The sequence below is a fragment of the Lithobates pipiens genome, unplaced genomic scaffold, assembly GCF_037356315.1.
Source record: "Lithobates pipiens isolate NorthernLeopardFrog02 unplaced genomic scaffold, aLitPip1_a1.2 Scaffold_25, whole genome shotgun sequence".
Classification (NCBI taxonomy): domain Eukaryota; kingdom Metazoa; phylum Chordata; class Amphibia; order Anura; family Ranidae; genus Lithobates; species Lithobates pipiens.
Window position 1 is genome coordinate 237,239,316 of NW_027507787.1, and position 21,572 is coordinate 237,260,887.

General features: G+C 44.1%; 1 protein-coding gene across 2 annotated transcripts in view; it reads left to right on the forward strand.

Moving 5' to 3' along the window:
* The window catches only part of LOC143930981 (C-type lectin domain family 2 member B-like), a 29,893-nt gene extending 9,034 nt beyond the window's left edge, over positions 1-20,859 (forward strand). For both annotated transcript variants that reach the window (XM_077455694.1, XM_077455693.1), the window contains exons 4-7: positions 4,081-4,164; positions 6,051-6,220; positions 14,771-14,880; positions 19,430-20,859. In XM_077455694.1, coding sequence (XP_077311820.1) covers positions 4,081-4,164; positions 6,051-6,220; positions 14,771-14,880; positions 19,430-19,568 — 503 coding nt within the window. In that variant the 3' untranslated portion in view covers positions 19,569-20,859. The remainder of the gene's footprint in view (positions 1-4,080; positions 4,165-6,050; positions 6,221-14,770; positions 14,881-19,429) is intronic.
* The last annotated feature ends 713 nt before the right edge of the window (positions 20,860-21,572 follow it).

Below are 21,572 nucleotides of genomic sequence, written 5' to 3' on the forward strand. Positions count from 1 at the left end.
CAAATACAGCCTGTCTGGGAACCCGGGACTTCCATTCCACACCGATGTGATGTTTTTCAGGAAACTGTGTACGGCCCCCTGTGTTCACCCTCTGTGTACGGCCCCCTGTGTTTACCCTCTGTGTACGGCCCCCTGTGTTCACCCTCTGTGTACGGCCCCCTGTGTTCACCTTCTGTGTATGGCCCCCTGTGTTCACCCTCTGTGTACGGCCCCCTGTGTTCACCTTCTGTGTATGGCCCCCTGTGTTCACCCTCTGTGTACGGCCCCCTGTGTTCACCTTCTGTGTATGGCCCCCTGTGTTCACCCTCTGTGTACGGCCCCCTGTGTTCACCCTCTGTGTACGGCCCCCTGTGTTCACCCTCTGTGTACGGCCCCCTGTGTTCACCCTCTGTGTACGGCCCCCCGTGTTCACCTTGTGTGTACGGCCCCCCTGTGTTCGCTTTCTGTGTACGGCCCCCTGTGTTCACCTTGTGTGTACGGCCCCCTGTGTTCACCTTGTGTGTACGGCCCCCTGTGTTCACCTTGTGTGTACGGCCCCCCTGTGTTCGCTTTCTGTGTACGGCCCCCTGTGTTCACCTTGTGTGTACGGCCCCCTGTGTTCCCCTTGTGTGTACGGCCCCCTGTGTTCGCTTTCTGTGTACGGCCCCCTGTGTACACCTTGTGTGTACGGCCCCCTGTGTTCACCTTCTGTGTACGGCCCCCCGTGTTCACCTTGTGTGTACGGCCCCCTGTGTTCACCCTCTGTGTACGGCCCCCCGTGTTCACCTTGTGTGTACGGCCCCCTGTGTTCACCCTCTGTGTACGGCCCCCTGTGTTCACCTTGTGTGTACGGCCCCCTGTATTCTCCTTCTGTGTACGGCACCCTGTGTTCACCTTGTGTGTACGGCCCCCTGTGTTCACCTTCTGTGTACGGCCCCCCGTGTTCACCTTGTGTGTACGGCCCCCTGTGTTCACCCTCTGTGTACGGCCCCCCGTGTTCACCTTGTGTGTACGGCCCCCTGTGTTCACCCTCTGTGTACGGCCCCCTGTGTTCACCCTCTGTGTACGGCCCCCTGTGTTCACCCTCTGTGTACGGCCCCCCGTGTTCACCTTGTGTGTACGGCCCCCCTGTGTTCGCTTTCTGTGTATGGCCCCCTGTGTTCACCTTGTGTGTACGGCCCCCTGTGTTCACCTTGTGTGTACGGCCCCCTGTGTTCACCTTGTGTGTACGGCCCCCCTGTGTTCGCTTTCTGTGTACGGCCCCCTGTGTTCACCTTGTGTGTACGGCCCCCTGTGTTCCCCTTGTGTGTACGGCCCCCTGTGTTCGCTTTCTGTGTACGGCCCCCTGTGTACACCTTGTGTGTACGGCCCCCTGTGTTCACCTTGTGTGTACGGCCCCCTGTATTCTCCTTCTGTGTACGGCACCCTGTGTTCACCTTGTGTGTACGGCCCCCTGTGTTCACCTTGTGTGTACGGCCCCCTGTATTCTCCTTCTGTGTACGGCACCCTGTGTTCACCTTGTGTGTACGGCCCTCCGTGTTCACCCTCTGTGTACGGCCCTCCGTGTTCACCCTCTGTGTACGGCCCTCGTGTTCACCTTGTGTGTATGGCCCCCCGTGTTCACCCTCTGTGTATGGCCCCCCGTGTTCACCCTCTGTGTACGGCCCCCCGTGTTCACCTTCTGTGTACGGCCCCCCCGTGTTCACCTTGTGTGTACGGCCCCCCGTGTTCACCCTCTGTGTACGCCCCCCGTGTTCACCTTGTGTGTACAGCCCCCTGTCGGTCCCTCCCGTCATCCAGGATCTATTCCTGGCTCTTGGGAGTTATAAGTATGTTGTCCAGGTACATCTATACATACATGTAGAAGAGACGATCCAAAAACATTCTACTATTTTAGGGAGGTGATCCCCATGTTAATATTCACCCCAGCAGAAAAATGGTTGGAATTGTCCCCCTGGATCCAGTGTTGGACCCATAAAATTCCACATGGAATGACAAAAGCTTCTTCACTTCCCATCAGGGCAATACAACTGAGATCATGTCTTCATATACTCTGATCTCAATGATCTGTGCCAGAGGTCTTCAAACTGGGGCCCTTTTTCTTGCCTTTATCTGGTCCAAGGGGCACTATTCCTCCCACTGACACCAACAATGGGGCACTATTCCTCCCACTGATACCAACAATGGGGCACTATTCCTCCCACTGATACCAACAATGGGGCACTATTCCTCCCACTGATACCAACAATGGGGCACTATTCCATCCACTGACACCAACAATGAAGCACTATTCCTTCCACTGACACCAACAATGGGGCACTATTCCTTCCACTGACACCAACAATGGGGCACTATTCCTTCCACTGACACCAACAATGAAGCACTATTCCTTCCACTGACACCAACAATGGGGCACTATTCCTCCCACTGATACCAACAATGGGGCACAATTCCTCCCACTGATACCAACAATGGTGCACTATTCCTCCCACTGATACCATCAATGGGGCACAGTTCCTTCCACTGACACCATCAATGGGACACTGTTCCTTCCACTGACACCAACAATGGGGCACTGTTCCTTCCACTGACACCAACAATGGGGCACTATTTCTTCTACTGACACCAACAATGAGGCACTATTCCTTCCACTGACACCAACAATGGGGCACTATTCCTCCCATTGATACCAACAATAGGGCACTATTCCTTCCACTGACACCAACAATGGGGCACTATTCCTTCCACGGACACCAACAATGGGCACTATTCCTTCCACTGACACCAACAATGGGGCACTATTCCTTCCACTGACACCAACAATGGGGCACTATTTCTTCTACTGACACCAACAATGAGGCACTATTCCTTCCACTGATACCAACAATGGGGCACTATTCCTCCCACTGATACCATCAATGGGGCACTATTCCTCCCACTGACACCATCAATGGGGCACTGTTCCTTCCACTGACACCAACAATGGGGCACTATTTCTCCCACTGACACCAACGATGAGACACTATTGCTCCCACTGACACCAAAAAAATGACCCCGATGATTGGTCACAATTTTTTCTTTTGCCACAAATAAATAGGGCATTATTCTTCCCACTGCTACCAATGATGAGGTATCATTTTCCACTGATACCAATGAGGAGGCAACATTCCTCCCACTGATACCAATGATGGGACACTATTCCTCCCACTGATACCAATGATGGGGCACTATTCCTCCCACTGACACCAATGATGGGGCACTATTCCTCCCACTGATACCAATGATGGGGCACGATTCCTCCCACTGATACCAATGATGGGAAACTATTCCTCCCACTGACACCAATGATGGGGCACTATTCCTCCCACTGACACCAATGATGGGGCACTATTCCTCCCACTGACACCAATGATGGGGCACTATTCCTCCCACTGACACCAATGATGGGGCACTATTCCTCCCAGTGACACTAATGATGGGACACTATTCCTCCCAGTGACACTAATGATGGGGCACTATTCCTCCCAGTGACACTAATGATGGGGCACTATTCCTCCCAGTGACACTAATGATGGGGCACTATTCCTCCCACTGACACCAATGATGGGGCACTATTCCTCCCACTGACACCAATGATGGGCCACTATTCCTCCCACTGACACCAATGATGGGGCACTATTCCTCCCACTGACACCAATGATGGGGCACTATTCCTCCCACTGACACCAATGATGGGGCACTATTCCTCCCACTGACACCAATGATGGGACACTATTCCTCCCACTGACACCAATGATGGGACACTATTCCTCCCACTGATACCAATGATGGGGCACTATTCCTCCCACTGACACCAATGATGGGCCACTATTCCTCCCACTTATACCAATGATGGGGCACTATTCCTCCCAGTGACACCAATGATGGGGCACTATTCCTCCCCCAATCTTATTGACTCCCAGTAATTTCTGGACATTATCTACTTCCATTGGCACAAGCCCTTTGTTTAGAATGTTTGGAGACCTCTGATCTATGCACACAACAAGCTAAATTGTAGAATGTATTGTGCCTCTAATCTACAATCTCATTTCTTTTTTTTAGGAATTTGGAAGAAATATCGATCAAAAGTGACCATAGGAATTTTATTATTGATGATAATTGTTATTCTCGCTGTTCTTATAAGAGGTAAGATGGCTGCCGGCTGTATTGGACTTTTATTTTGAGATTCAACAGAAACCATCAAAGCAAAGGGCTCATTCACACTAGCAGATTGGGGGAGGGGCAGTAAAACCCCACGGTTGAGTCACATTTTTACTGCCCCGCAACTTTAGCTGCAGAAGCAGTGGTCAGGCGTTTACACATGCCATGGCAGCAATGCTTTGCATCGCAGCTGAGGTAGGTATTATACCTCCTGTCACTTTCAGCAAGTGTAGTACCCACTGACCATAGTCAAGTTCCTCCACCCCAAACTCGCTCATCCATGTCTTTATGGACCTTGCTTTGTACACTGGTTGGCACTCATGTTGGAACAGAAAGGGGCCGTCCCCAAACTGTTCCCACAAAGTTGGGAGCATGAAATTGTCCAAAATATCTTGGTATGCTGATGCCTAAAGAGTTCCCTTCACTGGAACTAAGGGGCCAACCCCTGGAAACAACCCCCCCCCCCTCCACCAAATGGTTTGGACCAGAGCACAAAGCTCCATAAAGACACGGATGAGCGAGTTTGGGGTGGAGGAACTTGACTGGCCTGCACAGAGTCCTGAGCTCAACCCGATAGAATACCTTAATGAATTAGAGTGGAGACTGCGAGCCAGGCCTTCTCACCCAACATCAATGCCTGACCTCACAAATGCTCTTCTGGAAGAATGGTCAAACATTCCCATAGACACACTGCTAAACCTTGTGGACGGCCTTCCCAGAAGAGGTGAAGCTGTTATAGCTGCAAAGGGCGGGCCAACTCAGTACTGAACCCTACGGACTAAGACTGGGATGCCATTAAAGTTCATGTGTGTGTGTGTAAAGGCAGGTGTCCCAATACTTTTGGTAATATAATCTTTAAAAGGTTCTCTAGTAAAATGAAATGCTAAAAAAACTAAGATAAAATAGTTGGATCAAAACCTGATATAGATTAGTGTCAGTGTGTTTTAGAGAGGATAAAAAAATGTTTTTTATTTAGGGCTGTATCTAAAAAGAAAAAAAAAAATCATACAGAAATCCGCCCAGTGAAAGTGCATGTTCATGTACATTTGTTCTGTGGGAATGGGGCAAAAAATAAACAAATATTTTTAGGCTATTTCCTTTGCTGGTTGATTTATGAATTTTTTTTTATGTTTTTAAAAAAGTGGAAAATACCGCATTTGGCCACTAGATGGCACTGAGTTATATAGGTAATTCCTGTGATACTTAGCGCCATCTAATGACCACATGCAATATTTTCTGTTTTAAATGAATGAAAGACAATTCAACAGCACAGTAACATTATTATTTTTTTTTTTTTTTTTGCCCAATTTGAAAAAAAAAAAATTGACATTTATTTTCGCTGTATAAATTGCTACACACATTTATTAAATAAACAAAGTCCTTAGTGTCAGCTTGTTTTAGGTAGGATTTTAGGTAGTATAGTAATAAAAAAAAATTGCAAAATGCACATTATTGTTTCTAGGCCCCACTAAAGGTACATACAATACATAATATACTATACATATAGTATATGTGGTATCCTCATTATGTGTACTTTATTTTGGGTTGCATTTTATTGGTGGGTCATGGTATTAGTGACATGGGGGCACCAAGCAAGCATTTGGGCTTCTTAAATTAAACATTTATAGATACAATTACAAAGCACAACATACAGATGACATGTTATTATTTGCCATCATATAATCTTTCCTGGTGTTAGAATGTATAGACATAGGCTGCATTCTTTACAAATTCCACAGATTTGTATGTATTTTATACATTGTGTTTATTTTTTATACACATTTTCTAATTCAGAATTTTTTTTAAAAAAAGTTCAGCTAATGTCATTATAACAAAGTAACCTCCTGTTCATATGTTTCCATAAAACACAGGAACACACAAGGAAAAACGTATAAATGTTATCCGATGCAAGGATGACTGGATCTTATACAGAGATAAATGTTATTATTTTTCAAGAAGGCGAGATACATGGAGCTACAGCCAGACATTCTGCAAATCGTTCCATTCATCACTGGCAGTTATTGATAATCAACAGGAAATGGTGAGTTATATTATAACTGAAATGTCAGAAATGGACACATGACCACTAGACATGATCATAATACAATTCTATTACACTCTATACATAGAACACTACAACCCCCAACATGACCCTCCCACTGGACATGATCATAATACAATTCTATTACACTCTATACATAGAACACTACACCCCCAACATGACCCTGCACTGGACATGATCATAATACAATTCTATTACACTCTATACATAGAACACTACACCCCCCAACATGACCCTCCACTGGACATGATCATAATACAATTCTATTACACTCTATACATAGAACACTACACTCCCCAACATGACCCTCCACTGGTAGTACTAGTGAGCAGCAGTACCAGTTGTAAAACTCCACTGGTTGAGTGACCTAGGTACAAGTCTGGCTAATGCCCAAATGTGGGCATTTAAGGGCAAGTCATCTTTTTATATCTAGATTATTACAAAAGTCTCTAACCAGTTAAATAAATGAGGATAAAGGAGCGCCCGGTGATCAAAGAGGGAATTCATTTGTATTTTATTTGAAATTTCAGCAATAGAAAAGAGGGCCAACACATTTCGGGGGACTAGAGACTTCATCAGGGCAGCTAGTAAAAATAGTTGTGGAATAATCCTGTTGGAGGGTGCCTCTGGCACATGGATCTGGACAGTTAGAAGTCCTCAGCGCTGTCGGGTCTTCTTTCTCCCCCCACCCCTCCCACCCCCCCTCCCAACCTCCTCCCAACCCTCCCAGACCCCTCTTTGGTCCTTGCACCTATATCCAGAATATATCCCCATCCTGGAATATGTACCTCACCCCTTGGGATGAAGCTCCAAGCCCGGTATTCCATGTCCCTCCACTCCCCCCCCGGCCATGAAGGCCCGGTAGACATAGGGGGGGGGGGGAGAGGAGGGAGCAGATAGTCCAGGGAGGCTCTTCCCGTTTCCACCCATACCCACATTAACTTTTATTTACTTTACCTCTCCCATCTCGTTTCTTTTGTAATAAATTACACCAGCCCCCCTCCCCCCTCTCACCCTACCCCCCCCCCCCCCTACATTAAGCTCTCTCCCCTATTCCCTCTTCAATTAATCTTTCTTCTCTTTCCGATCGCTTAGGTATACTAATGGTTGGAATCTGTAACTCTGTACAAAAGTCCTGTACTTCTTCCAGAAATTTCAATCTAACCGTCTTTCCGTCCCTACGTACTATCAATGCTGCAGGGAACCCCCAACTATATTTAATATTAGCTTGTCTTAAATGTTCTAGTAATGGTTTTAAGTGTCTTCTTCTGGATAATGTTTCACTTGACAAGTCCGCAAATACTTGCAAAGTTGTTTGCTCGTATTGCAACGGGTGTCTCTCTCTCTGAGGTTCCTCCATATTTTCTCCTTGTCTGTATACCGATGGAATTTAACAATGACATCTCGTGGGGTTTCCTCCTTCATTCCTAGAGGCTTTCTGATTCTATGTACTCTATTGATCTTTAACTCCTCGTCCTCTTCTCGTCCTAGTAGGGGGTTAAATATTTTCCTTATTTTTTCTTCCAGTTTCTCTCCGTTTTGCTCTGGGAGGGCTCTTATCCTTAGATTTTGGCGTCTATTTTGATTTTCCTGTGCTTCCATTTTATAAAAGGTATTTCTTTGGTTTATTTGCAGTGCTTTCACTTGCGATTTTAATTCTGCGATTTCTTGTGTTTGTTTCTCAGTTCTCTCCTCAGCCTCTTCTACTCTCCGCAGCAAATGGCCCAGATCCATCCGGACATTTGTAATCTCACTCTTAATTAAACTTTCCATCCTTTCAAACATTGCCATCATCTCGATCTTTGTGGGCATTTGAGCTATACTTCGCTGTTCTTCCCCTTCCCCCTCGTTAGTTTCCATCTCTCTCTCTGTTTGTGTATCTTCTCTTGTTTTATCTCCTTGGGCCCCTTTTAACTTAGACATTTCCTTTTTTGCGTTTTTGGATGGCAAGGATGTTTTTTTTCTACATCTGGGCTTTTTTGGTTACCCTCTTTAGTTGTCAAATATTTTTGTATTGAACTAGCAGTTACACTAGTATTTAAACTCTCCCTCGGGGTTTTAGGTTCTGTTGTTTTATGTGATCTTCCCCTCATCATGTATCTTGTTCATTTATCTTGTTTGACAAATTACTTGTCCTGTATAGAGGGGAGTACCTCTCGGTTCCAATCTTTGCTTTTATTGATTTGAAAGGAGGGGTAAGGGTAGAGAAGAATATCCTGCCGTTTCACCTCTCAGGCTCCCTAGTTTAGATGGGATACTTCACTTTTGCTTTAAGAATTGAAAATTCTGCGACTTGGTGGATTTTTTTTATTTTTATTTTTTTACTTATTTTACTAGGGCACCTGTAAAGATCCTGTAAAGGACCTATAAAAAACGTACCATTCGTCCCTTTTTTCCGGTCTCTATATAGCGTAAGAGGGGCGGGAGGACACGCAGAGAGAGAGGAAAAAAAAAAAAAAACGCATGGGGGAAAAAAAAAAAAGGAGAATGTCCTTATACTTTTGCAGCTCTATTTCAGCTTGACCCAATTGTCTAATCAGCTGCTATCCACCACAGAATGGAAAGTTACTCTCCAGTAGATATCGCTCTGAGCTTATCGCATAGTTAAATCGCAGAGTTCATCACTTAATCCACAGCTTAGTTCCTAACATAGTTCATAACCTTTCAAATCAGTACTAAGCTGTATCAATACATAGTCCTTAAGTGAACTAAAAACTCAATACTAGTTTCAGCTGTCAGTTTAGTAATTCCAGCATTTAATCAGTTGAGCCGCTCCTAGGGTTATTAGGCAGTCATTGACATTTAAATAGGTCCTCTCGTTAGTACAGTTCATGCAAACCGTTAAATTCCATAGATCTCATGGGTTCATAGTTTTCAAACAAAATCATTGCTCCATCAAGACCTCTCTTATGTCTCCATTCACTTAACCCTCTCAGGCCCCCTAGTTTAGATGGAATTGAAAATTCTGCGACTTGGTGGATTTTTTTTTTTTGTATTTTATTTTGCTGGAGCACCTATGAAAATCCTATAAAGAACCTATGAAAAACGTACCATTCGTCCCTCTTTCCCGGTCTCTGTATAGCGTAAGAGAGGCGGGAGGATACGAGAGAAAAAAAAAAAAAGAAGAAGAAAACCGCAGAGGGGGGGGGGGAAGAAAAAAAAAGGAATGTCCTTATACTTTTGCAGCTCTATATTAGCTTAACCCAATTATCTACTCAGCTGCTATCCACCACAGGAAGGAAAGTTACTCTCCAGTAGATATCGCTCCGAGCTTATCGCATAGTTAAATCGCAGAGTTCATCACTTAATTTGCAGCTTAGTTTGTAACATAGTTCATAACCTTTTCAGTCAGTACTAAGCTGTATCAATACTTAGTCCTTAAGTGAACTTAAAACTCAGTACTAGTTTCAACTATCAGTTTAGTAGTTCCAGTACTTCCAGCATTTAATCAATTGAGCCACTCCTAGGGTTATTAGGCAGTCATTGACATTTAAACAGGTCCTCTCATTAGTACAGTTCATACAGTTCATACAAACATTTGAATTCCGTAGCTCTCATAGATCCATAGGTTTCAAAAAGAATCATTGCTCCATCAAGACCTCTCTTATGTCTCCAGTCATTTAATTTTTAGCCAGCCCCAGCTGCTGCATCTCTCCCTCAGTTAGTCATCAAATCTCTTTAGCTTCCACAGCAAACACAGTTCAAACACAGTTCACAATGCAATAGCGCTGGATAACCTAGGGGCTCTGGAGGGTAGTATACAGAGCATAGTATACAGAGCACACAAAGGCAGAGATAAGAGGGGGGGCGTATGGAGGAGACAGAGGGGAGGCCAGCACCAGCAGTCACTCGTAGGGTCTCAGGATCAGGTGTTTTCTCTTGCAGCCATTTTTTTTGATTGAACCAGGGATATCTCTCACTTACCCCTGTTCAGTTTCCTGCATCCTTTACTGCTGTCCACCCCTATCTATCAGTCGCTCCTCCTTGGTCTCCTGATCCAATATCGCGGGGAATAGGCATCTGCGGGGGTCACCATGTGCGGTCCTCTAACACGGTGCTCTATCCCACTTCACCAGCATCTGCATCGGACTTGCCGCCATGGATCTCCTGCCTCCCCTTCCGTCCTCACAGACACCGCCTCGGGCTCCTCCCCCAGCCTTCCCACATCACATTCTGCTGAGCCTCCCCCTAGCAGAGTGCAGGTTTATGACCTCCCAAAAGAACCTCGCTAAGTGAGAAAAGAGAAAAAACCAGCCTGACTAAAATCTATGTCTATAGTTAATTGTTTGTCATATAACGTTAGGGGGCTAAATGAATCAGCAAAGCGGTTTAAAATTTTGAAAGAAATAGAACAATATGAAGCAGGTATAGTGTTCTTACAGGAAACCCATCTATCATACGAAAGCAAGATTAGAATATATTCCCCTAGGTTCCCGGTGTGGTTTTATGGAGATTCTTACTCAAGGAACTCAAAAGGGGTAGCTATCGGTATAGGACGGGATGTCGACTATAAAATAGAAGAAATATTAGTCGACCCGGAGGGTAGATTCCTCTTTCTGAAGGGGAAACTATGGGGAGTAGACTATACCCTCGCTAACATATACTGCCCAAATAGAAGTCCAACGGTTTTTCTTAAAGGAATATTGGAGAAATTATGGGATTTTAAAAGAGGAAGAGTAATTATAGCTGGAGATATGAACTTTTGTATGAATCCGCAAATGGATAGTTCGTCCCGTGTGCAGGGGATTGGGAAGGAACAGAGGAGAATAATAAAACACAGGCTATATCAGTATCAGCTTATGGATGCGTGGAGAACTATGCACCCAAGGATACGAGACTACTCGTTCTATTCCCCTGTACACGGGACGTACACAAGGATCGACTACTGGTTTGTGGAACATAGGGTTCTGGACGAGGTGATATCCACAGATATAGGAATTAGAACATTGTCTGATCATTCTCCAATATGCCTGAAGATCAAAATCCCAGGATTTCAGAAATCTCCTTTTTCCTGGAAATTGAATAGAGAATTGTTGGACGAGAAGGGAGATGAAATAATTAGAAAGGAATTGGAGTTTTTTTTTACCACTAATTTAAATGAAGAGAATATGGAAAATATTATTTGGGAGACACATAAAGCTTATATAAGAGGGATATATATTTCACTAGGTACAAATAGGAAGAGAGAAGGTATTAAAAAGAGTAGGGAGTTGAGGGAGGAAATCCATGGATTAGAGCAAGAACATAAAAAAGCAAATGGCAGGGAAAGTGGACAGGTAGTGGACCTATTACATAAACTGGCTATGAAAAGAGAGGAACTTGGGGAATTAATGGAACAGGAAATGAGGACGATATATAATAGGATTACTAAAGAGAGATATTATAGCGGCATTAAAAATAGTAAGATCCTAGCAAAGATATTGAGGAAAAAAAGATCGAAGAATTATATAGAGAAAATATTAAATAAAGAGGGAGAGTCGGTCTATAAAACTAAGGAAATAGCAGAAGTTTTTTGAGAATATTATGGGCAGTTATATTCCGTGAGAAAAAAAGAGACAGAAAAACAAGAGATGAAGAGAAGGGGAAAAATCAAAGACTATATATTTCAAGCAAATATCCCTAAAATACCGGGGGAATTGGCGCAGGAATTGGAGAATCCAATCTCAGTCCAAGAAGTAATACAGGCAATAAAAGAGACCAAAGGAGGAAAGAGTCCAGGGCCTGATGGCTATATAATAGAATATCTAAAAAAGTTTGGAGACATACTAGCCCCAATTTTATGCGCATATTATAATGGACTAGGTACAAAATATGGACTGAGCGAGGAGGCCTCCACTGCGACAATCTCCACGATATTGAAAGAGGGAAAAGAGAATACAATATGCTCAAACTATAGACCGATCTCACTACTCAATACTGACGTTAAATTGTTCGCAAAAATATTGGCCGCTAGAATAAAGAAGTTAATGCCTAGCTTAGTCCATGCAGATCAGGTGGGATTCATTGAGGGGCGAGAAGGAAAAGATAATGGAGTAAGGTCAATATTACTGCTTCAGAGGATGAAGGAGAGTAGAATCCCCAGTCTACTCCTATCAATAGATGCTGAGAAAGCTTTTGATCGAGTAGACTGGGGATTCATGATGGATACCCTAAGGGGAATGGGGTTTGGACCCAAAATTTTGAAGTGGATAAAGGCACTATATAACAGCCCCAAGGCAGTGGTAAGAGTTAATGGGGTACTATCAACAGCCTTCAGAATGAACAATGGGACTAGACAGGGGTGTCCGCTGTCCCCCCTATTGTTCGTTCTGGCATTGGAGCCACTCCTGGAGACGATAAGGAGAAACCCAGATATAAAGGGGGTTGAGATAGAGGGGGAAATACATAAGACAGCCGCATTCGCGGATGATATTCTGTTTTATGTATCTAGCCCACGAATCTCCATGCCAAACTTGTTAAAGGCTTTACAGGAGTACGGGGAATTATCTAACTTTAAAATTAACCCAAGCAAGTCAGAAATCTTAAACGTAAATATAAATTCGAGAGAAGAACTTCACATTAAGAGAGAATTCCCATTTCTATGGCAAAAAGAAATTAAATATTTAGGGATTAAACTGATGGCATCAATAGAAAAAATATATCAAATAAACTATATCCCCCTTCTAGAAGAATTGAGAGAAGAAATAAGGAGAATGAGAACAAAGCCCCTGCCATGGTTAGGAAGAATTAATGCCTTAAAAATGATTATTCAACCTAAAATCCTTTATAAATTTCAGCTATTACCAATATATATCCCCCCTCTATATTTTAAAATGATAAATTCTTTAATTTCTAAATTTATCTGGAACAACAAGAAACCTAGAACCCCACTGAAGACTTTGCAAAAGGGAAAAGATGAGAGGGGTCTGAATGTCCCAGACTTTAGAAAATATTACGAAGCAGCAGTGTTAACACGGGTGGTGGAATGGGCAAAATTAGAAAGTAAAAAAAGATGGGGAAAAATAGAACACAGTCTATCAGGCACAAATCTAGGTAGAGAAATCTGGACTCCTTTAAAATATAGATCACTAGGGAAGACAACACCTTTGGTCACAAAAAATGTGTTTAGAGTATGGGAGGGAATACACAAACATAACAAGTGGAAATATAATTCCCCTTTAATTTATTTAAAGGATAATGATTTTTTTGCACCTGGTAAAAGTACAATAGGAGGGAAATGGATAAAACAAGATAATATGCAATTACGACACATAATTAAAGAGGGGAAATTGAAAACACTAGCAATATTACAGAAAGAAAATGATTGGATGGATTTGAATGAGTGGCGATACCTGCAGCTTAGACATTTCGTCTCAAGACTACCACAACCTCTTAGAGATGGAGAAAATTTGACTGCCTTGGAGCGGATATGTGAGGGGAAAACCCCAAGGGCAGGTATTTCCCAGTTTTATAAGGTCTTGAGACGGGAATGTGAAGCGGAGGTACCAACTTTCATTAAAAAATGGGAAGAAGAGATAGGAGCACGGGGTGAAAACCAAAATATAGAAAAAATATTGAAGATGGTGCACAGATCCACGGAAAATAGTAAGATGATAGAAACAAATTATAAAATTTTAGTAAGATGGTATAGGACCCCAGATATAATGGCAAAGTACCAGGAGGGACAATCTGGGAAATGTTGGAGGAATTGTGGACAAACGGGAAGTTTGGCCCATATATGGTGGGACTGTCCCAAGATTAAAGAATATTGGAGAGAAATAATAAGATATATAGAAGTAATAGCTAAAATACAGTTACCTGAGAACCCATGGTTATGCCTATTCCATGCAGTAGATACCCCAATTAAGGAGTATAGGAATTCCCTCACAAGCTCATTAATAAACGTGGCAAAAAGTCTGATTCCGAAAAAATGGAAAGAAATAGAAGCACCCAAAGTAAAGGAATGGTTAGGAAAAGTTGAGGAAATGTATAGTATTGAAGGGCTGGGAATGGAGGAAGGAAGAGAAAGAAAGAGATTCCATGTGAAATGGAAATACTGGAAAATCTTTAGACAATCTATGATTTTTAACGAGGTAATGGGTCGGTAGGGGTGGGGAGAGGGGTGGGAGGGAGATATTTTAGAAGAACTCGAGAAGTAAAGAAAGAAAACCAGGATAATGTGAAAAATTGAAGGGCATGAATGTATTTTGGTCCTATGGTTTTCTTTTAATACTTGATTATGTTTTGTACGCAACTTAAATGAAAAATTTAAATAAAGATTAAAAAAAAAAAAAAGAAGTCCTCAGCGCTGGCTGCGTGTTCATAGGCAGCAATTCTTTCCCTCTGCCCACACCCTACCAATCTACAACACTGACTGATAGAGTCAGTCCAGCGCGATCTACACCCATTCTTCTAACCAGTAAAAGGCACAGAGTTCACAATGTTTGTAATGTTTCTACAGTCTGACTCTCTGCAAGTATAGTGACCAATTTTAAGCATTTTAATATAAACATTTAGTGATTTCCTCAAGTCATTTTTCTTTCTTTTTAGAATTTCTTGATGCGCTTCAAAGGCAGCAGCAATCACTGGATTGGACTCAGTAGGAATAAGGACGATACCAGCTGGGTCTGGACCAATGGATCATCGTATTCTGAAGACATGTAAGTTCAAGTCTGAAAATCTAGAAACCCTTCCACCAAAGTCGATCCTCCATTGGGCGGGTATTCATCATTTTAACCACCTTCCTATATCATGAAGACTCAAGTGGTTGGATTTTTCTGTAGTGCTTTGTTTCTGTCCCACCAGATCATAATAATGATGCATCTCCTACAGTAAAATTTACCAATTATTCCTCATTCTACATTATGTACACTATTGTGGGGGGGGGGAGGGGGCGCCATCATTTGGCTTTGTACTGGTTGTGGCAGTTCTGGTGGCAATATCTCACCGATGGTGTTCCCAAGAACCCAACATATAATTCACCTTCCAGGTTTAAGAAAATGCTGCGTGCGCACAGGGTGTGCCTAGGCGTGCCTGGGCACACCCTAATAACCCTGTGCTGCACAAATTCCCCTTGCTTCTTGGCTGCAGAGAAAGGGAATGTATGTCCTCGGTCCCTTTCTCTGTCTCAAAAGTGGGATATTTCACCAAACCCCCCCCCAATGGGGCTCCTAAAAAAATGTAAAAAATAAAAAAAATGATTGTAAACAAATATTGTAAAAAAAATAATAAAAAAAATAAAATTGTAAAAAAGTAAAAATAATAAAAAATAGACTACTGGCACCAATCTCTGCCATGCTGACACTGTCCACTGCCCTACTGCTATATACTGTATGCATGTGTATATAATAAATATATATATAAATAAAATATACACACGTGCATATGTGTTTGAGCTTTGGGGTGCACACCCTAATGCAATAGGCTGCACACACTTATGGCTGACTCCGTTTTGTTTATCCTTTGTTACATCTCAGTACTGCTGATCTCCTGTAGCCTCCTCCTGTTTACATACACTTACTCTAACATCGGCTGCCTGTCGTGGTTTACGGTGGACATATGGATGATGGCAACATCAGAAAAAGCCTGTATAACAGCATAACTGTGTCTTAGTTTAGAGTGGGCTGGTAGACACATTTAGTTTAGGGCCACTGAAATCAGAGGAGCAGGGGTGGTTTACTTAGGGCTGCTCAGTGTTTCACAGGCTTCTGCTCTGTTACCCCCCCCCCCCCCCTGTGTTCTAGAGGATTCTAGAACCATAATGGCAGGAAGAACAGAGACTGCATCCTGAATATTTATGGGACTTCAGGCAATTCCTTGGGAGACGTCCCCAGAAGTTAGTAAGAGAGCCCATAAATAGTATGAGTCCTCAGCAGCAGTGTTCCTTTGTCCAGTTCTACAGGCGACCCCCCCCCCCCCCCATTCAGGGGCTGTGCCCCCTGGGGCAGAAGTCTGGGAGGAAACCAGCCAGAAGACACTGACTTCCTAGCTAGACTTAGCTGGGGGGGCATATATGCAAGTCCAGGTCCAGTTGTCATGTGAGGTCAGGAGAAGCTCATGGGAGAGAACCGGGAAAAAGTTTTGGGAGAGGGTCCAGCTGTCCTATGGTGGCGTGAGTCTACATCTCCCTCACTAGGAAGAGAATGATGGCTATCAGCAGGAGGCAACCTATGATCCTGTGTGAGTGAGTGACTTGTATAGTGCTAGCTATGTGAACTGAATCGCCTCAGGGCGCTTTCTTGCCACCAGAGTCCACCTGCGGTTTTGCGTGGTCCTTTACCCCGTAAGGTCCTGACATGCTTACAAACACATACAACATTGACATACACATACTAAGGCCAATTTATTTTTTATTTTTTTAGACAGGGTCTAATTAACCTACCAGCATGTCTTTGGAGTGTGGGAGGAAACCGGAGGAAACCCACGCAGGCACAGGGAGAACATGCAAACTCCAGGCAGATAGTGTCGTGGTCAGGATTTGAACCAGCGACCCTATTGCTGCTAGGTGAAGGTGCTAAACACTACACCACTGTGCTGCCCCTGTGAGTACAAGACCCTAATGCTGAAGAGCAGCACCAGGACAAGTCCAGGACAAGTGTGCTAAACTGCCACCCCCCTCCTTCCCTTTGGGTTAGGGCGAGGGTATCCGCATCCCTGCAATAAACCTTTTTCGCTCAGGGCAGCCGCATCTCCTGCCCATCCCTTGTCCTGGCCCTACTGAAGAGTGTGGCAGTGTGTAGCTTTAAACTCTGGAAAGGGTACAGGTCACAGTCAGGTTAGAGATCCAGTGGAACATTTCTTTGTTCAGGTGCAACCAGAAGTATAAGCAGTGCAGCCAGACATTTGAACCGTGCAACCAGAAGTGAAGCACTCAAGTTGTACAGTTCTACAATTTATCGGGGTATCCCATACTCCCCATCCCTATCTAAGTTCATAATTTTAATTTACCCCCCCCCCCCCCCCCGCCCCAAAAAGAAACCCTAAACCAGTGATGGCGAAACTTGGCATCCCAGATGTTTTGGAATTACATTCCCCAGGATGCTCAACTACAGAGGGGGAAATGTAGTTCCAAAACATCTGGGGTGCCAAGGTTCACCATCACTGCCCTAGACTATACTTTGGAGCCATTTGAAGAGTGCAGAAAATGCTATGTGACTAGCAGTGGATGCTCTGAGGGGGAAATAGAACTTAATTCACCAAAGGCTCTTTAGGGGTGAGCTACAGCTGGTTATAGACTTCATCCATGTGTGACACATGTGACATAATGACACTTCAAGAGAGAAATTGTGAGACAGGGACAGAATCTTTATACCTTATAACAGGAAGTGCCTGCACAAGGACCTTCATGGCAGGAACTCTTATGGAAGCAGCAAATCAAACAAAAATACATTAACATGTTATAAGCTACAAGAGACAATGTTCATACCAGACATACCATCTTTACTGCAGCTCAGTAACATTGCCCTGTATACACAGGGTGGTGTTAGTAAGCTGATTGCTAGGATGCTGGCGGCTGGACTGCATATGTCATTGATTGGTGCTGCAATGAATGGTGCTGTAGGGCTCAGCTGCTTGTGTCTTTGAGGTTGTGTAGCCTGGTCACCAGTTTCCTAGTAGCCAGTGATGCACAGCCACACAGGATTATTGGTTGTTAGGACACTGGCGGCCTGGGCAGAGCGTCATTAATTGCTTTGCAGGATCAGGTGTTTTCGAGTTAACTCTACCCTTTAGTGCTATACATACAAAAACATTTTTGACAATTGAGTGCTTACAGCTTGGAGAAGTGCACAAATGAATCGCTGTTCCCGGTCAGCCCGCACCGCAGAATTCAACAATCCAGCTTCTATTGGGTGCTAGCCCAGCTCGCCACTGAATCAACGCAAATCTGGACGGCTGCACTCCTCAGATCCTGTAAAAAGTTATCTTTATTTCATCTTTGCATCCACAAAAGCAGTATATCCACAGCGGTGTACACCACTGCACAGCACCATTGGTTGCTAAGACATTGGTGGCCTGGCCAGAGCATCATTGGTTGCTAAGACACTGGCTTCCTGGCCAGAGCATCATTGGTTGCTAAGACACTGGCGGCCTGGCCAGAACATCATTGGTTGCTAAGACACTGGCGGCCTGGCTACAGCATCATTGGTTGCTAAAACACTGGCGGCCTGGCCAGAGCATCATTGGTTGCTAAGACACTGGCGGCCTGGCCAGAGCATTTTTGTCAATTGCTTACAGCTTGGGGAATGGCCTTTCCCGTTCCAGCATGAATGAGTCCATGTGCTCAGAGCATTCCCTATAAAGACGCGGTTTTACCAGTCTGGTGTGGAGGATCCTGAGTATCCTGCACCGAGCCCTGACCTCAACCCTACTGAAAGCCTTTGGGATGAGTTGGAACACTGATTGCGAGCCAGGTCTTCTCATCCAACATCAGCACCTGACCTCTGAAATGTTCTCTTGGTTAACTGGACACAGATTCTCATATACACCCTCCAAAATCTTGTAGAAGGATCTACACAGAAGAATGGAGGCTTCAGATAGCCACAATGGAGGGCCAGCTCTAGATTTCAGGTGCGATTTCAATAGACATCTGTGCAGGAATGTCTCTGAAATTGTTGGCCTGACACGCGGGAATAAAATTGTGTGAGTTCAGTCCCACAGCAGTGTGAACCTAGTCCAAGTGACACTTTTTGGGGACCGGTTACGCTAATACAGTGATTGGTGCTAAAATAAAATTGCACTGTCACTGTACTAATGACACTGACAGGGAAGGGGATTAACATCCGGGGCGATCAATGGGTTAAGTGTGCTCCTAGGGAGTGCTTTCTAACTGTGTGGGGGATGGCTTAACTGGGGGAAGAGAAAGATCCGTGTTCCTGATTAGCAGGAACACAAGACCTCTCTCTTCCTCTCTGACCGAAAGACAGTCTGCCTTGTATACATAGGCAGGCTGCCGCTTTTCTGCCTCTCCTGTCAACGATTGGCACATCCCGGCGGACATCGCATCTGCCGGACCTGCTGATTGGCTCCGGCTTTGTCCAGTCACAGCGGGTCGCTAGCAGAGCGCGCGCGTGTGCCCCCCAGAACCCGAATGAGAGAACAACATACAGGCTCGTTGTTTCGTGCAGCCGGGGCCGCCCTGCCACAGTGAATGTTGTGTACTGCATGAAATCAACAAAACTTTTCCCACAATGACATGTTATTTTTTTCCAGCTTAAAGATTGAGAGACTGCAGACGACCCCCAAAAATTCCGAACATGTTTTCCTGAATGGCGACAGCCTGAAAAGTGAGAGCGGACGCTATGTAAAGAAATGGATCTGTAACACCAGGTTATCAGTACAACCTCCATAGTCTCCGTCCTCTCCGTACACACGGGGTGGAGATTGTGAGGTTCTCCAAGCAAGGAGCTTATTAAAGGAAGCAGCAATGTAGACGGTCCTGAACCTCGGGTGCAAATTTGGAGTTACTTTTATCTCCTTTTATAACAGGATTCTAAGAGAAACTGCACACGTCCCAACTTTCTGAGATGGGAATGAGGGACACCTATCAGAAAAAGTATGCAGGCATAGGGCACACCCCTTGCCACGCCCCCTTAAAGGAGAATTGCACACAAAAAACAAGATTGGATAAACCCACAAGTGCTTTTTTTTACCACTACTATTCCCTTTTATTGGCTTTTGGAGTTTACAAATGCAGCAATTTAGAAATCGGATGAAAGATTTAGTGCTGGAAAACACTTTTTGATAGATAAAAAGTCCATTTTATATAAATCTATATGGATCAGACCAAAATGAGGAGGGACAGAGGGACAAATCAGGGACAGTCCCTCGAAATCAGGGACAGTTGGGAGCTATGGAACTGCGTTATCTAATTCTGTAAAGACAGAAGGGTCTAGGCCAGAGGTCAATAAATGTTGCATGTCCAGACATAATACATCAGCGCTATGGGTCAGTCAACTTGACAATAACACTATGGGGGTTGATTTACTAAAAGAGGAACATGCAAAAATCTGGTGCAGCTCTGCATAGAAACCAATCGGCTTCCAGGATTTTTTTTTGTTAAAGCTTGATTGAACCAGCTGAAGTTAGAAGCTGATTGGCTACCATGCAAAGCTGCACCAGATTTTGCACTCTCTAGTGTTAGCATATTAAACCCCATTACATGCCCACGATGCATCTATGTACACATGCCCACGATGCATGCAGGTACACATGCCCACAATGCATCTATGTACACATGCCCACGATGCATCTATGTACACATGCCCACGATGCATGTATGTACACATGTCCACGATGTACGTATGTATGTACACATGCACAGGTATTAATGTACATACAATAGGGAGGATTTATCAAAACTGCAGCAGACAGAATCTGGAGCAGCTGTACATGGCAACCAATCAGCTTCTATATTCCACTCAGCCAAAGCGGAACTAAACCCATAATTTAAAAGTTTCAAAAACAGTTGCTATAGGATGGATTTACTAAAGGCAAATAGACTGTACATGCTCCAGAGCTTAGTAAATGAGCAGAAGTTCTGCTGACTTCCATCCTCCAATCATGTGCAAGTAAGAATGCTGTTTTTTTTTTCCTTGCATGTGATTGGGCCTTTTTTTGCAAAGTGGAGCTTTACACACTATACTATTATATTGTTTATGTATATTATGTAATTTATATTTATTAAATTATTTTTTGTTTTGTGATGTTTATTCATTTATTTTTACCCTTGCTGCAGCACTTAGGCCGCGTACACACGGGCGGACTGTTCGTCCAACTTTGTCCGCTGAACAGTGTTTGGGCGGACAGTCCGCTCGTGTGTGGGCTTTCAGCGGACAGTTTCAGCGGACAGTTGGATGGACAAGGTTTTTCGGAAATTCCGTAAAACTGTCCGCTGAAACCTTGTTTCAGCGAACAGTCCGCTCGTGTGTAGGCTTGTTCGTCAAACAAAGTTGCGCGCATGCTCAGAAAGGATTTTCACGCCGAAAGCTATAATGCAGTGTATAGGACGTCGTATTTTTCGTCCCGTCGTACGTGCCGTTCACGTCATCGCGCACGGTTTCAGCAAACTGTTCGTCCGTCGTGTGTGGCCATGTCCGTCCATGCTAAGTTTGAGCGGACTGTTTGCCGAAACTGTTGGACGGACAAAGTTGGGCGAACAGTCCGCGCGTGTGTACGCGGCCTTAGAGGTCTATTTATATATATATATAAAAATTGCTGTGCGAATGCCTCAGCTTTTAGACAGCGTCGATCCATCTAGTGGCCATATTGTGATATTTTTTTGATGGCGGTAGTTCAAGAAAATACTGCATTATGGCCACTAGATGGAGTTAACAATCATAAGAAATAAGTACAT